General features: G+C 60.3%; 2 protein-coding genes across 2 annotated transcripts in view; one reads left to right on the top strand and one right to left on the bottom strand.

Moving 5' to 3' along the window:
- Positions 1–4,783, top strand: part of FYCO1 (FYVE and coiled-coil domain autophagy adaptor 1) — a 71,442-nt gene extending 66,659 nt beyond the window's left edge. Inside the window, exons 18-20 of the mRNA XM_006170127.3 lie at positions 3–213; positions 3,750–3,859; positions 4,530–4,783. Of these exons, the coding sequence (XP_006170189.1) occupies positions 3–213; positions 3,750–3,859; positions 4,530–4,605 (397 nt within the window). The 3' untranslated portion in view covers positions 4,606–4,783. The remainder of the gene's footprint in view (positions 1–2; positions 214–3,749; positions 3,860–4,529) is intronic.
- A 6,397-nt stretch (positions 4,784–11,180) lies between these two features.
- The window catches only part of CCR9 (C-C motif chemokine receptor 9), a 25,715-nt gene continuing 19,860 nt past the window's right edge, over positions 11,181–17,035 (bottom strand). The window contains exons 6-7 of the mRNA XM_006170148.3: positions 16,043–16,403; positions 11,181–13,234 (exon numbers count right to left, since the gene is read on the bottom strand). Coding sequence (XP_006170210.1) covers positions 12,152–13,234; positions 16,043–16,403 — 1,444 coding nt within the window. The 3' untranslated portion in view covers positions 11,181–12,151. The remainder of the gene's footprint in view (positions 13,235–16,042; positions 16,404–17,035) is intronic.

Here is a 17,035-nt window from a genome sequence, read left to right as displayed (position 1 = left end):
AGGATCAAGCTGCCGCTCACAGTGGACGAGGTGGCCGGCTTCGGGGAGGGCAACCGGGAGCTGTTCGTGCGCTCCAGCACCTACAGCCTGATCGCCGTCACCGTGGCCGAGGCCGGCCTCACCATCGGCTGGGTCTTCTCCTCCGACCCCAAGAGCATCTCCTTCAGCGTGGTCTTCCGGGAGGCCGAGGACACGCCGCTGGAGCAGTGTAAGGGGAGGCGGGCTCCCTGACACAGCCGGGTGCCCGGCGGGCGACCCCACAGCGGGCCGGTGGCCACCCTGCCCTCCTTGGGCTGCCTTGCCTGGAGCGTCCTAGGCCGGGCCCTGCGGAGCAGCTCGAGCAGCGGAGGAAGGAGAGACCAGGAGCCCACAAAGCCGTCTTCAAACGTCCCAGGTCTCCGCCGTGCCGTCTGGCTCGGGACAGACCTGTAGGTGCCCAGGGGGATACAGATGTGCAACTCGGTTTAGCAGGAGCAAGTCCCCTTGGGCAGAGTGCCCTCGCTGTGTGAGGTCAGGGTGTGCACCGTCTCCCTGCAGGTCATCAGTGGAGATAACCCCAGCTCGCTAGGGTGGTCGAGCTTGAAGTCTCGTTGGCAGGTGCCAGCTCCCGAACTGCTATGACGTTCTAGGGGTGGGGCCTGTTACCAGGCAGACAGTCCAGCTGCCGCTTCTCAGGGTCAGGCTGGAGAAGGGAGGTTATTCTGTAACCGGTTCCAGGAGACCATCAGCACCACGCTCTGTCCCAAAGCTCAGCGTGCCCTTGGGGTTACAGGCGGGGACAGCAGGAGCAGACACTCCTGCGCTCGCTCAGTCTGTCGCTGTCCCTGGGGAACCACCCCACCCCGTCAGTCCCCCTCTCCCGGTCTCTCACCCACCAGGCCTCATGCTGACCTTCCCGTGACTCTGCACTCGGGCAGGTGGTTCTCATTAGAGGCCTTCCCTAATTTCAGGACGGCTGCGGTCCTTAAGCTGGTCTGCCATGCCAGACCCTCGTTCTCATCCGTGGCTGCACGTGAGAAACACCTGGAGAGCTTCTAAACCCACCTCTCTGGGCCAGCAGGGGTGTGGTGGTTAAGGTGCTGGACTCCACACGGTCGACCATGGTTCGAGCCCTGGACCCAGTGGCTTGAAAATCCCACTGGGTATGTGTGCGAGCGTAACGCCCCCCCTTGGGCTTCCCCAAGTCAGTCAAAATCCCAGGGCAGGGACCAAGTGTCCAGGCGGCAGCCAGGGTTGAGAACCGCTGGTGTTTGGGTTAGGGTTCAGAGCAGACAGGGTGGGGTGCACAGGCTCCAGGGTGGCAGATTCAACATGGGGTGAGGGCAGGAGACCCCACACTCGGGGTCGAAGTTCTGTGCCTGTGTCTGTGCAGGGGGTCCTGGGAGAGCTGTGGACACCATTCTGACTGGGGGACAGCGAGGGCAGTCGGGCGTGTGACTGGCCCTGAGGCCGGGTCCTGGGCGGCCCCGGTGCTAGTGGATTGTGAAAGGCCCCAGGCGAAGGAGTGGCAGGTCCAGGCAAGGGGCAGTTCGAGGCCACATGGAAGCTGTTCTGTGCAGCCCATGCACAACTGGGCCCTCCCGCACCACGGTGCCTTCCAGGGCTTGGGCTGGAGGATGAGGTGGGCACGGGGCTAGGGGCAGAGGTGGCAGGAGGCAGAGGGCCACGCTCCAGCCGCCCCGGAGGAGGCATGGCCTTGGCTTGCTGCCCCGTGGCCCGCTCTCTTGGCACCTGCTTCAGCGTGTTCTCCAGCCTCAGCACCACACCCTAGCTTTGCGGCCCTTCTCCCCCAGCTCTGGGTGTGATCTTAGCCTCCCTCGCCGGGCCCCCCGGGGGTGACTGCAGGCTCACACCGACAGGGCGCAGGGAGGGTGTCTGCCCAGCTCCAGTTCATGACGGAGAAAGCGGGAAGTGGGCAACTGCGGTGTGGCCAGCCAGCCTGCCAGCTCAGCGCTGACCGCAGTGCCACGGCCCGGCACGGACTCCTCACCCTCAGGTCCGGGCCCAACTCAGTCTGCAGGTCAGAGCCTGGAGAATGTCCATGGCAGGGAGGTCAGGGGTCCAGACTGGCCTTCCATCTGCCCACACCTGGCTGGGCCCCGGGCCTGTCCTTTGCTCAGCCTGGTACCCCCAGGAATCCAAGGGGACCCCCCCTCCTCTCTGCCTTCTGGGCAGCTCCAGGCGGTGACTGCCACCGTCATTCCCATGGTGGACACCAGGGGGCAGAAGAGACCCACAAACTGGGCACTCCGGAGCTCCTCCGCTCTCCCGCCCGCCATGGGGCCACATGGTCTCTGCTCCAGCCAGCCCAGGCCTTCCAGGAAGCCCCAGTGCAGTGTGAATGGCAACACCCAGGTCTCAGGCTCCGCAAGTGTAGACACAGGAACTGAGCTGTGTCCTTGCAGTCTGCACAGTGTTCGCTGAGCTGCTGCTGTCTGCCCGGCTCCTGGGCCCGTGGGGGTGGACAAAGGGACAGCATGGATGTTGAGCATGGGGAGACAGGCCCCAGGGTTGCCTGTGGGGGGATTGGGGAGGGCACCCTGCCTCCCTTGGGGTCGGTAATAGGGAAGGAGGGCCCTGGGGGAGCAGCCAGGCGCAGCAGTTGTGGGGAGGTGAGAGGCCGGGGTGCCTCTGTTAAGGGCAGAGCTTGAGCGTGGACATTGGAAATTGTGGGCCCAGGGAGGCACTTCATGCAATAAACAAGACCTCAAGGGTCCCGTGTGTAGGCCCCCGGCCTGAGGCCTGGGGACAGATCAGGCCCGGACTCAGCCCTGCCTTCTCTGGCTGGAGGACCCGTCTTTCACCAGAGAAGCTAGCTCCACAGCCTGCCTGGGGCCTCGGGTTGGGGGGAGCCAGGACCGGGCTCTAATCTGTGGCAGGGTAGTGGAGCTGTAACTCCAGGGCCGCAGAGCCACCCACGGCAGTGCAGCTCAGGGCCCGCGGGTGCCCACAGTCGTGCACCAGCCCTGCTGTCCACATGAGGTCACTGCAGAGGGTACACGGAGATGGGGAGTCCTGGGACATGGACCAGCCCGGCCACAGCCACAGCAGGGCCACGGGAGAAGCCCCAGGTGGAGCCAGGCGCTGGCCTGGAGGAGAGTGCCCAGGGGAGAGAGGGCTCCGACTGCCTTGAGAGCGCAGGGGCAGCCCTGGGACTGAGGGAGACGGCTGAATGGCGGCTTTCACTGTGAGGGGCTGCTCCTGGGACCAGCAGATGGACTCCCATGGAGACTGGCTCAGGTCGTGGACCCAGCAGCTTAAAACTCACACCAGGCACGTGTGTGTCTACGTGCCCAAGATGCCGGCAGAGGAATGGGGAAGGGATTGTGGCGAGGCCATTCCCCCGGGGGAGGGTGATTTCTGTCTGTCTGTCTGTCCATCTCTCTGGTGAGCGCACGTACCCTGTAGCAAAAATCTGTCTTAAAAAAAGGAAGGGGCTGCTCCTCCATGTGGGGAGTGCGGCCCCCCCAAGGTGCTGACTGGCTCACATTCTAGATGAAGCCCCACCCACGGGCTCCCCCCGCCCCGCCATGAGGGTGTGACAGCGCCCAGCCCTGCTCAGCCGTGACCTCACACGGAGCACTCAGCCTCCCTGGGCCTCAGTTTCCTCCCTAAACAGGGCCTGCCCGGCCCTCCCTGCCTCGGTGACGGCTTCCCCTCCCCTCCCTTCAGGTCCTCATCCCTGTCACCCGCTGCAGCTCCCACCGGGAGAGTGACATCGGTGACGGCTTCCCCTCCCCTCCCTCCAGGTCCTCATCCCCATGACCCGCTGCAACTCCCACCGGGAGAGCATCCGGGGCCAGCTCAAGGTCCGCACGCCTGGCGTCTACATGCTCATCTTCGACAACACCTTCTCCAGGTAGGGCTGCCGCTCCCAGCCTCTCGGAACAGCCCTGTCCTCGGCCGTGTTCCTCCCGGTGGTGTTCCTGGCTCGGCCCTGCTGTGTGGGAAGGTCCCCGTCCCACAGAGGCTTTGCAGCACAAGACTGCCACTCGGAGACGGTGCTCGCCTCCTGCTCCAGGCTGCACCTGCCCGGCCCACCCAGAGCACCCTCGGTGTGTCACTGCAGGTGGCCATGGGCGGGGACAGACTCCAGCCCCCACCCGTGGAGGTCAGCTCAGGGGCCGCTGCGGAGTCTGAAGCCATGGGCAGCAAAACTGTCTGACTCCAAGTCAGAAGGAAGCCCGTGCTGGCCTCCGCAGTGCTCCCCACCCCGAGCCTGCCCCGTCTCCTCTCCGTGTGTCCCTCGGCCAGCTCATTCCAGAGCAGCCAGGGCAGGCTCACAGCTGCTGCTCTGGCCAGACCTGTCTGCCCGAACCCTGGGGCCCTCCATGGTGCTGTCCCAGGACTTCCGGCCCTGGGCAGGGCGGGAGCCCGCCAGGCATGCAGGAGTGTGGGAGGGCAGCGCTGCAGGAGTCCATGCACACGGGCCCCAAGGACCGGGGCATCGCAGAACCGCAGTCTCCAGGAGCTGCGTCACCTCTGGGTTGGGCTCTCAGGTGACACCCCTGCCATCTCTGTCTCCTCAGGTTTGTCTCCAAGAAAGTGCTTTATCACCTGACAGTGGACCGGCCTGTGGTCTACGACGGGAGCGACTTCCCGTAGCTCTGAGTGCCGGGTTCAGCCGTCTCCCCCCGCCTGTAGGCAATGCTGCCCGCCCTCGCCGCTGCACGGGGCACTAAGAACAGAACAGAAAACAAAAACAAAGCCGGGGCAGCTGCTCCCAGCTCGGGCTCCCTGCAGCCCACAGGCGAGGCCCAGGGCTGGGGCTCAGAGGCCAGGGCTGGGGCTCAGAGGCTGGCTGCACAGGAGTGCACCCTGACGCAGCCCTGCACTCCAGCCACCTTCGCCTGTCACTGCCAGGGGCTCGAGTGACGTTCCCACTGACAAGAGCCCAGCTGTCCTCGCACCCAGAGGAACGCTCTTGGGGACCTGCAGCCTCTCCCAAGAGCACAGCTGGCTCCAGGCCTCCTCCTGGGATGAGCGTCACAGGTCAGGGCCGCCCCAGCTCTGCTGTGGAGAGTGCCCGACTCCGCCCCACTCTGCCCCACCAGGCAAGCATCCCGGTGACCGTGAGCCGGTGCCCTCCCCGCACCCTGGAAGGCCCTCGGTATCCCAAGAAAAGGAGGCCACGGGGCCCTCATGTGAGTCGGGCGCTGGGGCTGCTGTCATGCATCTGTCCCTCACTGCCGCAGTGACCTGGGGCCGCTCCAGAACGCCAGTTTTGGAGCGGCCTGTGAGCTGCCCTGTCCTCCTGGCTCCTCTTTCTGAGTGAGTCTATCCTCAGGCAAAGCCTTTCACTCAGCTGGGCCTTGCACTAGCCAGAAACTCCTCCCTAAGAATCAGAACTGAAGATAATCCAGGAAAGTAAAGCCACCAGCCTGAGACCCCGCCAGGCCAGTGCACCGCAGCTAACGCCCAGACGCTGCAGAGGTTGCTGTGACCAACAGGCGGGCACGCTGGCCTTGGTACGCCCTCGCTGACGGCCATCTCGCCTGCAGACGCGCGCTCACCACTGGTCAAAGCAGGGCAAGAACCACTTGCGAAAGCCGGCCTTTGTAGCTAAGTCTTGGGTAACCGTGTGCCAAAGCCAGAGGGTAAGCAGAGGCGTCTTTTAGTCCTGGTCCCCGTGGCCCACCTGCCAGACTTCCCAGCACCCTGTTCGCCCACAGCCTGCTGTAGCCCGCCCCAACACCCAGGAGCCATCTCTCCTCAAAGCAGATTGGCCCAATCCCTTCTCCTGGACAAGGAGCAGGCCGTCTTCCTGTTTGGTGGCCCTTTTCTTCTCCAGCACAGACAGCTTGCCTTCGATAGTCTCTTTGTCTCTGGTTCGCAGAGGCTGGTCACAGCCCCTCCCAGAGCTGCCCTTAGTCATGTGTAGCCCTGTCTCACAGGTTTCAAGGCTCGAGAATGGGTTAGGGTTTCCGGGTCAAGTTCAACACAGACGACCCCTCACACCAGCAGCCACAGTCTCTCCACCCGCGGGGGCAGGAGTCAGGAGGCAGCTTCTGGGAGGGACTCAACCTTTAACTGAAACCCGAGTTGGGCTCCTACAGTTGGTTCTAGTGGGGCGTGGGGTGCCAAAGCCATCTGGGCTGTGACCCACTAGGCACAGGGACAGAACACACCCAGGGCTGCTTCTACCCTGAGGCCTGCCCTGGGGCCGGAGATAATTCAAGAGCCGCCCTTCTGCAAGGGCTAATCAGCCATCCCTGCATTCTTCCAACAAGAGAGTAGCAAGATTTCCCAGAGAGGTCCAGGACCCCGCCACCCACAGCAGGACCCTCCACTCACACAGCCCTGGTGTGCTTAGAGCCTGGGACGGGCCACCTGAGTTCCATTCTGAATTTCTGTCCTTGTCAGGGCAGGGGACTAATCACAGCTTTAAAAAACAGCCTTGTGAGGCCATGGGAACCACTCCAGGGCAGGCCGCCTGCAAAGCCCGGGGGCCACCCGAGCCCGGCGGCCACTTCCTCGCGCTGACCCGGTTAACGTGTTTCTGTTTTTGTGCTGGACAGACATTTGCACTGTTAGTTTGCTGTTCGGGTTCGGGCTCGAGTTTGCTGTGCACTAGAGATCACGCCCGAGTCTATAAGAGTGACTTTATAAACAGCTGTATTTTCACCAGGTCCCCATTGCTGAGGTGTGGGGGCTGGGGCACTTAAAAAATGCAAGTGACAATTGAAGACCCCCCTCCGACAGTGGTCTGGCTCCAGCTGGACCAAGCCACACTAGAAATCTGCACGCGGGAAGCCTCCTGGGATCCCAGACCGCTGTTTGGGTTTTTAAGATCATTTTTGGATGGCTAACAGCCACGTTTTAGTATTGGCGCCAACTGCCTCGCACCCCACTGCCACCAAAGCCACTCGCTGGCACCACGCGGGAAACATGCCAGCCTTGGCTGGGCACGCTCGTCCGCAGACCAGCACGGGTTGTCCTCCGCATCCGAGTGGGCTCCGCAGAGCGCCGTTGACCTAAGCACGCTGGACCCCCAGGGGACAGGACGAAGTGCAGGCCAGGAAATTCTGAAGCGGGAATCTGGAACCAAAAACCCTGTGGGGTCTGGAAAATAGAAATGAAAAGCCACACAGTAGAACTGAAGAACAGGAGGCAGTGCTTCTGGAATGTTCGCTTGTCGCCTGAGGTAGTGAAAGCACTGCAGGCCCAGACGAGGAAGTCGCCATTCGGGGACGGAATCTCAGCCTGCTTTGTATGACAGGGCGAGCTGTCCACCGGTGTGGGTTAGAGGCTTCGTTTTCCAAAACCCACCTTGCTCTTTTACGTATCAGCATCCTAGAGGCCAAGAAGCCACGCCGGCGTAGACAGTTGGGGAATGAAAGGAGAGAGAAGCCGTGTGTAACCCTTAAACTGGGGTGGTCACAGTCGCAGAGGACGCGGGGTAGTTATCCGTGTTTACCAGCACCCGGAGCACTCCGGGGAACCCGGGTAAGTGTTCTCGTTTTACTGCAGTTCTTCCCAGAACAGGAGAGACTGAACTAAAATTCCCTTCTCCCTCTGAAGCACTTTTTTAAAATAGTAAGGGGTACCTTTAAATTGGGGGCTGTGTCTTTGATAACAAGGCTTCCTTAGAACCCGTGCCCTGAGTTATCCCTGGTGGCTACAGAGCAATACCCACAGCCCAGTGGGAAGGTTAGCAATGGGAACCGCACTTTAATTCACTAATCCTCATTCGCGTGGCCTTACGGATGGCGGGGCTCAGAACCCAGCTCATCCTCATCTGCCAAAGAATTACCCAGAAGCACACCCACCCTAGCAGTACCCGCCCGTGCAGTGGGGGGAGAAACTTTGTATCCCAAAACATACCCCTTTGTAGTATCTACTGCACTGTTTGGAAATACTTTTTAACCTCAGGATTTCAATAAACACTATGACATTTAGGGTAGTCCTGTCTTTCCTTCCGTTGGAAAAGATCGTCGGACGGGGGTGGGGTTACCTAGGCCTGGGTGGAGCTGAGCTGCCCAGCTGGGAAGCAGCATCTTTCACTGTGGCCTCTCCAGGGGCTCGAGCCAGCCCGTGCTCTGAGAAGGTACCGTGTGACCCGGCACCTGGGCCGCTGCTGGTGTCCTCCGTGAGCAGCCTCGCCTGCCCGAGGTCTGACGCATCCTTCCCTGCCAGGGGAGCTTCCTCAGCTCCACGTCCCCAGGTCTCCCACGGGACTCCCGGAGCGCTTCAAGCAAGGGCACACTTTCTCATTTACCAGAATAGGGAGCTGGGCAGAAAGCGCGGAGGGCCTCAAACCACAGTTAGCCGGTAGTCAGCCTCTAGCCACGGTTTTCATCCACGTTTTCAGCCTCCACGTGTCGAAATAATTGGGGGTGGGGGTGGGAGGTGGAGGTGTGTGTGTAAAATATAAAATAATAATACGACAATAAAAAAGCAACAAAATCCAAAACAGCATGGCATTGACATGGTATTAGGAGGGAGTAACAGGACGGAGTGCAGGAGACGCTGCCAGGGTACGTGCAGACTACCCTGCTCTACAGACAGGATTTGCGTCTCCTCGGCTGTTGGTGTCCGTGGGGCGTTCTGAGGCAGTGCCCCCAGCCGAGGGGTGACCTAGACGGTGTGGGCCACCGGCAAAGGAAGAAGCCACAGTTCCACCACAGCTTCCACTCCCCTCGCGGGGTCCACAGAGGTCTGCACGCGGGCCCGGGTGAGTCAGCTGGAGGTCGGACTGGGCGGTCCACCCCACTCACTCATACCCCACATCCGGGGGTGACCAGGGGCCTCCCCACACTCCCTCCACCTCCAGCCCTCTTCCTGCCCCAGCTTGCCCTCGGCCTCTTCTCCGGTTGCTCAGGAGGGGGTGTTTCGTTGACTCTGGTCAAGGGTGGGGACTGCGCCCAAGTCATCTCCATGTCCCTCCTCCCTCTCCCGGCCGCAGTGTCGGCCGGTGCCTGACTGTAAGTCTCAGTGCCGGACGACGATGCTGGTCAGTCCCGGTGCCCTGAGGCAGCTGAGAGGTCATCTGAGGGCCAGCAGGTGGCACGGTGGTTGAGGTGCTGGACTCCCACAGGGCTGACCACGGTTCAAGGCCCAGACCTGGAGGCTTGCTTTCTCGCTTTCCCTTTCTGTCTCTCTCTGGTGAGCATACGTGCTCTATAGCAAATTTTTAAAAATAATAATAAATAAAATTAAATAAAATTCTTTAAAAAATAAAAAGTCATCAGATTCCAAGTGGCCAGGCAACTCTGCCAGGGCTGGCAGCTCCTAAAGCACTCCCACGGCAGGGGAGGGCAGAGGGCAGCCGTGAGCAGTCCCCCGATCTGACCCCTGCACCTTCTCTGTAAAGAGGCCTCCAAACCAAGCCCCTTGCTGTCCAGTGACCAGGCCAGAATGCTGGAAGACCGCTGTATTCCAGAACCCAAGTAACGTGGCAGAAGGGCCTTACTGTTAACACGTCGTCCCTCCAGAGCCCTGATGGCCTGTGAGCTGGGGCAGATGGGGACCGACTGACCCATCTGACGCGTGCCACATGCAGGGACATCCGTGTCGAAATCCCCATTGCAGAGCCAGCATCGCGCGTGGTGGTTAAGGCGTTGGATTCCCTCATGGCAGACCATGGTTGAAGCCCCAGACACGGTGGCCTGAAACTCACAGCAGGTGCGTGTGCATGTGCCCAAGATCCTGAGCGAAGAACGGCGGAGAAGGGATTGCGGCGTGGCCATCGCCCGGGGCCTGATTTCTCACTTCCCTCTCGGTCCCGATTTCTCTCCAGAAAGCGCACACCCCCGATGGCACGTCACAAGGTCCTGCACCCTCGCGCCCGCTGAGTAACCCAAGAGCACCAGTCTCCACTTTCAGGTCCTCAAGTCCCCAAGTGCACAGACAGTTCCAGGCAATCCGGGGTGACGCAGCGTCTGCAGACGCCCAGCACTCAGTGGCACCCCGCGTGTCCCCACTGCAGCTGCCCGGCAGGTGGAGAGGCTCCCCGGTGACTCAGAAGGGCACTTGCCCCCGGGTCAGCCCTTTCGGTTTGAAGGTGCGTGGGAAAAATCATCTCTCGCCACCCACTCACATCTGAAAGGCAAACACTGCGCCCTGAGCCGCGATGAGAAAGGGACTTTTTCTGAGGCAGGTGGAAGCCAAACCCCCAGAGGCAGGAGAGCAGGCTGGTGTAAAGGCTCATTGGGGCAGGGCAAGCAGGGACAGTCTACTGTCCCCGCGCCCGTGGGTTCCCAGGAGGGCTGTACGTGCTGTCCAGAATTCCCAGGTAGCAGTTCCAGTTCAAGAACGAGAACCGGGGTCCAGACAATGAAGGGTCTGCAGAGAAGTGACGCAGGGACCCAGGCAGACCCAGCCAGTGGTGGTGGGCGGGGGGCTGGGGGTGGCAGGTGTTTGACATTACAGGAACCCAGGCAGGCCCGTACGCAAAGCCGCTTGGCCAGGAGCTCACCCGGGAGACTCCATGGTCCTACAGAACCGTGTCTACACCACAGGAGGGCACCAGCTCATGCCATTCTCCAAGGGGATCCCCGGCCAGAGACTTCCTAACCACCCTCCCTGATCAGGATGTGCGTGCCCTTGGCATTCTCATCTCGTGGAGTGTAACTGTCAGGGCGGGGACCCTGGTGCTGCCTGGGGGCGCAGGGCTTCCTCGGAGCACAGGTGCAGAGCTTTTGCTGAGCGAGTGAACGAGCGCATGCGCCTTCTGTGGGCCTAGAGGTCCCCGAAGGCCGAGTCTCTAGCCACACCGGCTGAATGCTCAGAGCAACACGCCTGCTTTGCACATGCATGCTGAGGTGGGCTGACTTTAAATGTATTTATTAAGAAGGCCAACTTGAGGCCAGCAGGTGACGGGGTGGTTAAGGCAGCTGGATCCCACATGGCCGACAGCACGGTTTGGACCCAGCAGCTTGCAAATCACACCGGAGCCGTGTGTGCGTGCCCAAACTCCTGAGAGCAGAATGGAGGAGAAGGGATTGCTGTGTGGCCACCCCCGAGGGTGAGTCCCTACTTTCCTTCTCACTCTCTGTCTCCAGCAAACGCACACGCCCTATGGAGAACTTATAAAATTGCATTGAGACAAGGCACAGAAAGTGTCGGGCGGTGAGCATTTCAGTGTTCCTTAGAAAGAGCTCTCCCAATAGTGAGATGTTGCCAAATAGCTAAAAGAAGACACAGCAGAAGTGAGTTCTATTATTTATTTTTTTCCAGCCTAATCTCTACGTTAAAAGCTTTAAAAGCGCTATCCCTGAAGAGTAAGAAAAGGAGCAGCGTGCAGGCAGAGCGTGTTCCAGCAGCCCCTGAGAGGGAGCCAGGAGGACCAGCGGGTCAGAGGGAGGCCCGAGTTGGCCATGCAAGCACCGTGCAGTGGAGCAGGCCCTTCCCAGAGCCAAGGCCAGTTCCCGCTGACCCAGGTTGCAGTCTCCCTGGGCCGGTTGTGAGTACCACTGCCACAGCACCAGGGGACAAGCAGAACCCTTGCCCCGCTCAACCCTGCAGCCAGGCATGGAGTCCCAGAACCCCCAGCAGGACATGGAAAGGGACTGGACTCCAGTGGACTGCGTGGCTTGGCATGATCGCTGACCAAGCCTGCAGACAGTTTTAGAAAGGAACAAGGACCCTCACTGGCTCAGATAGGACAAAAGAGACCTAGGGGAATCAGATCCAGCATTGTTTGGAAAGATTCCAGACCAAGGATCTGTAAGACCTGGCATGGGCAGAGACGTCTCCGAGATGGGAGTTCTCGTGAAGCTTTCTGCTCCTGGCGACAACAGAAGTGGCCAGTGTGTCCAAGTCTCCTCGTGGGAGGGGTGGCATCAGAGCCGAAGGCACAGCTCTGGGTGGTACACTGAGAAAGCCCCGCGCCTCCTCCAGAGCCCGGCTGCACCAATGCTTGGGCAAGGGGCAAAGCCAGGTGGCGTGCAAAGCTGCCAGGCATCCCTGCTTTGAAAACTGCACTCACACAAGCCAAGAGTCACTCGGCAACCTCGGGGAGCGGCCAGCCAATCTCAACCCTTGATGCTGCTTTGCAGATTCTTAATGTTCTTCCTAAGGTTCATCCTTTCCCGATTTTTTTTTTCTTTTCCTCTTTTCCTTTTCTCGTTACCGATGAGTACCATTAGTGGGGGACCGTGCCTGGATTCCTCATTGCTTCCTGAAGGACCCATTTCCGAGAAAAGATCTCTCAAAGGGACAGAGCGCCCGAGGTGGTCTCCAGCAACGCAGACGACAGCTTCAGGCTCCCCTGTCGCCTTGTAAAGGAGACCCACAGGGCCTGGCTGATGCAGCCCAGGTTCTTCAGGGTTTTCATGAGATCCCGGCGGAATCGCTCCCCCACGAAAACATACAGGACAGGGTTCAGGCAGCTGTGGAAGAAGGCGACGGTCTGAGTGACCTGGAAGCAGATGTCCATGCTGATGGAGGTGGCGCAGCTGGAGATGAACACGGCGTAGGCGTCCATGGTCTGCACCAGCAGGACGCAGCTGTAGGGGAACTGGGACAGCACGAAGACCGTGAGGACCGTGACGGTCACCCTGAGGGCCTTGTGCTTGGACGACTTCTTGGCTCGCAGGAGGGTGTGGATGATGACGGTGTAGCAGCAGGCCATGACCACGAGGGGCAGGAAGAAGCCCAGGATGACCTTCAGGGTCAAGACCGCCGACTTGAGCTTGGTGCTCTCGTCCCGGGGGTAGACCATGGTGCAGACGGTCACGCCGTTTTCCGTCCTGGTCTGGCTGTACAGGACCTCGGGGACGCTGAGCGCGGCCGCGAGCACCCAGACGATGGCGCAGACCATCTTGCTGTACAGAAGCCGCTTCTGCCTCCAGGACTGCGCCCGCATGGCCTGAGTGACGGCGATGTACCTGTCCACGCTGACGCACGAGATCAGCAGCACGCAGCTGTAGAAGTTCATCTTGTACATGGCCGTGACCGCCTTGCACAGGAACACCTGGAACCTCCACTGGTCGGCCGCGGCGACGGCCCAGAAGGGGAGTGTGACGAGGAAGAGGAGGTCGGCGATGGCCAGGTTCAGGAGGAACGTGTCGGTCATGGTCTTGACCCTCGTGCAGTACCAGTAGACGAGGATGACCAGCCCGTTGCCCACGGTGCCCACGAGGAACACGAGCCAGTAGAAGGGGGGCAGGAAGTAGCTCGCAAACCGCCGGACGTTGTGTTTGTCACAGAAGAAGTCGTCGCCGTTCACATAGTCTTCCATGGACACCGTGGAGTCGTAGCCGTAGTCCTCAGACACATTCGGGAGAAGGCTCTGCAAGGGAACGCGGGCGCCATTAGGTCCAGGTCAGGCTTCTGAGGTCCTGTCTCGGGCCGAGGCCGGGGCCACTAGACCCTGTTGCTCCCCAGAGACGTGCGCGTAGGAGACCTGAGGGCACCTGCCTGGGCTCGGCGAGTCTCCCCTGAGCACTGGGCACGGTGGCTGCGTCAGGCACGGCTCCCCCTCTCGTGGGGCTGACCTGGCGTGGGGGAGGCTGACAAGCAAAGGAACATCTCTGGCAAGCGTGACAGGGTGTGACAGGGCAGGAAAGAGCTTCGGGGCCACTGGTGGGCGCGCTCATCAACTGAACCATGCGATCTCCTTCTCTTTCCTACTCTACACCCCACAAGGGGCAATGGAGGCTCCTGAACGGACCTGGGCCCAGCACCTCTTTCCTCACAGCTGCAGAAGCGCCCACACGCATACACAAACACAGGCCTCTGCATGCGTGGGCACACTGCATGCACATGCACACACTCATATGCTCGACGGCATACACATGCACGCATGCACGTGCACACACGCATGCACACATCTGTAGACTCGCCTGCACGCACGTGCATGCTCCGTGGTCTGCTCATTTGCAGGGCCTCTTGTTCAAATTATTAAGAATTTCAGGATGGCAAGCATCAGCTCAAGCAAACGAGCACTTCTGAGTGCAGGGGTCACACACCCACACACCCACAGGTGGCAAAGAGCGCCCCGGGTGGGCACGTTTGTTTTAAGAGAGATTTCTGCTATAGGGTGCGTGCACTTGCTGGAAAGACAGAGAGAGAAAGCAAGAAATCACCCCCTGGGGGGATGACCACACCACAATCCCTTCTCCTCCATCCTCCTCTCGGGATCTTTTCTTTTCTTTTCTTTTCTTTTTTTTTTTTTTGAGAGATTTTTACTGTACGGGATGGTCACGCCGCAATCCCTTCTCCTCCACTCTCCTCTCGGGATCTTGGGCACGCACGCACACGCGCCCGGTGTGAGTTTTAAGCCACCGGGTCCGGGACACGAACTGCGGTCGACTACGTGGGAGTCCAGCGAAATAGCCATTACGCTAACTGCTGGTTCCCCTCTCGGGATCTTGGGCACACATGCACAAGAGCCCAGTGTGAGTTTAAGCTGCTGGGTCCAGGACTCAAACCGCAGTCAACTACATGGGAGTCCAGCGACATAGCCATTATGCCATCTGCTGGTCCCCAGGTGGGTCTTTAGGGCATGTGTGAGGAGGAGGAGGACACAGGAAGCGGAAGGTGGAGGGAAAGACAAGCTTGGAGAGGGATGAGCTCGAGAGCCGGCTCCGGTTCTCCGAGGGGGAACGAGCAGCCGGTCCCGTACTCTCGGGCCCAGCCCAGAGCGAGGACTCTGTGTCCCGCTGGAGGCCAGAGGGCGTGGCTTTTGCTCTCTGTTTTTTGGGGGTTTTTTTGGAGTGAGGAGTGGGGTGGGGGTGAGCAGACCCAGCTTGTGGGCATCTTTATTTAGGTTAGGGGCTCTGGGCATAGTTTAAAGGTGATTCACATAAAGAGCCTGAGTTTATACGAATCTTGTCAAGACCACGAGAGAAACTGCACAAAGTCCCCTGCCGTGCCCTCGCTCCCCAGGCCTCCATCGCCTACACGCCTGGTGGGTATGGAGTCTTCGGATTTAGGAGAGGGTCCTTTAGGGACCAGCATTGGCATAATGGCTGCGTCAATGGACTCCCATGTTGTTGATTGTGGTTCAAGTCCCAGGCCTCGTGGCTTAAAACTCACACCAGGTGCGTGTACGTGCGTGCCCAAGAGCTGGAGAGGAGAATGGAGGCGAAGGGATTGTGGTGTGGCCATCCCCCCCGGGGGTGCTTTTTGTCTCTGTCTCTCTCTGTGTCTCCAGTGAATGCAAGCGCCCCATAGCAAAAATCTCTCTAAAAAAAAAAAAAAGAAGAGAAAGAAAGGAGAGAGAGAGAGAGAGAGAAGAAAAAGAAGAAAGAAAGAAAGAAAGAAAGAAAGAAAGAAAGAAAGAAAGAAAGAGAGAAAGGAAGGAAGGAAGGAAGGAAGGAAGGAAGGAAGGAAGAAAGAAAGAAAGAAAGAAAGAAAGAAAGAAAGAAAGAAAGAGGAAGGAAGGAAGGAAGAGAGAAAGAAGAGGGTGCCCTGCCCTCTCCCAGTAAAGCCGAAACACACTTGGCTGCTCGGCAGGGCCGGGGCCTGGAGCCCGCCTGTCTCCCCACCTGGCATCCTTCCCCTCAGGGTCCCAGCTCCAAGCACAGCCCAGGGACCAGGCTGTGCAGCTCCGGAGCAGGAAGAAGGTCTCCGGGGCTCCCGAGGTCCCCGTGATTCATGAGTCCCCTTGAAAGCCTAGTTCAGCCCCAGGCCCCCTGCCCACCTCCAGAGAGCAGACAGAGGGAGGACAGAGACTGGACCCCATGAGGCTGTCCCCTGCTGTCCCTTAGCACCAAGGTGGGCACACTGGGACGGGGAGATGGGAAGAGAGGGCCAGAGGGGGAGGCAGGGAGGAGCTGCATCTGTCATCGGCAGTGGAGGAGCGGGCACCGCTACCAGCTGCCCCACCCCATCTGAGAAAGGAGCAGGTCCGAGCCCTGAGGCCGAGTGCTGGTGCCCTTGACGTCTGCCCAGAGGAGCAGCCTGGCCAAGCCGTGGGCACCCACCAAACCGAGGCTCCTGTCCCTCTCCCACCCGTCGAGGCTCTTCCTCCATATTGCTGGGAGCCCGATTCCCCAAGCCCTCCGTCTTCTCTCCCAGCCTCTTCCCCAGACGGGGTCTGTCTTTCCTGCGAGGCTGAGGGAACAAGGCGGCGGGCCCCAGGCTGTGTGACTACCTCCCCCCGGTCATGGGCGTCAGGCCACGAAGGCCCTGCCCCTTCCCATTCGGACACCCTGGACACTGAGCACAGACGGCCACTGTCAGGGTGCACGTCTCTCCCCATCGGGGGCTGCCTCGCAGAGCTGGCGTCGTCCACATCGCAACGACTGGCGGTCTCCGAAGCCGCCCTGACTCTACTGCACGGGCCCAGCTGCGCAAGCACAGCTGCAGGGACCAGAGGGACGTCCTGCCCGGCGGTGCCTGCTGGAGTGTCACGCCCCGTGTGTCCCTGCGTCAGGAGTGCGCTTCCTGAGGGAGGAGAGCGCTCGTAGCCTGTGAGGTCAGCAAAGGAGAGGCCCAGCGTGCTGGAGGCGAGGCTGGGGGGCACAGCAGGAGGTTAGAGCTCGAGTTTGGGGTGATTTCGATGTTCTTCTCTCAACCTCTGCGTGCCAAGTTTCCTACCAAACACTGCTGCAACTTTTATCAGGAAGTACCGGGCCAGCAGGGGCCGAGGCGGTTGAGGCGCTGGGCCCCGTCTGGCTGACTGCGCAGGCTGAGTGCCAGGCCGGACCTTGACAGACACCTGGCACGGAACTCCGAGAGGCTGGAGGGGAAGGGATTGCAGCGTGGCGGGCCGACGGGGGGATGTCTCACTTTCCCTCTCTCTGTCTCTCTGGTAAGTGCACTCACCCTAGAGCAAAAAACTTAGAAAAAGTCATAAAACGCAAAGTGTGTTAAAGAGCAATGGGAGTTTTCCCACACTCAGGACCGCGGAGAACTCGGCGGTGCCCTGCCCTCTGGCCTGAGGCCGGGTGGGGACCCAGGCCACTCGTGTTCATCTCGGTCTCACATTTATGAGAGACCCCACAGCCCCTCGGGGCCCTTAGCTCACAAAGCGCCCCCCCCCACACTGCACCTCCACCTACGGGTGATGGGTCTGCTCTGAAGGGTGCTCTCCTGGGAGACCCCGTGCCCCACAGCAGACCCCTTCCCACCCCCCCACCTCCTC

The sequence above is a fragment of the Tupaia chinensis genome, unplaced genomic scaffold (assembly GCF_000334495.1).
Source record: "Tupaia chinensis unplaced genomic scaffold, TupChi_1.0 Scaffold148065_1, whole genome shotgun sequence".
NCBI lineage: Eukaryota > Metazoa > Chordata > Mammalia > Scandentia > Tupaiidae > Tupaia > Tupaia belangeri.
The sequence above is the reverse complement of the archived record's forward strand: the minus strand, read 5'-3'. Positions and strand labels throughout refer to the sequence as shown.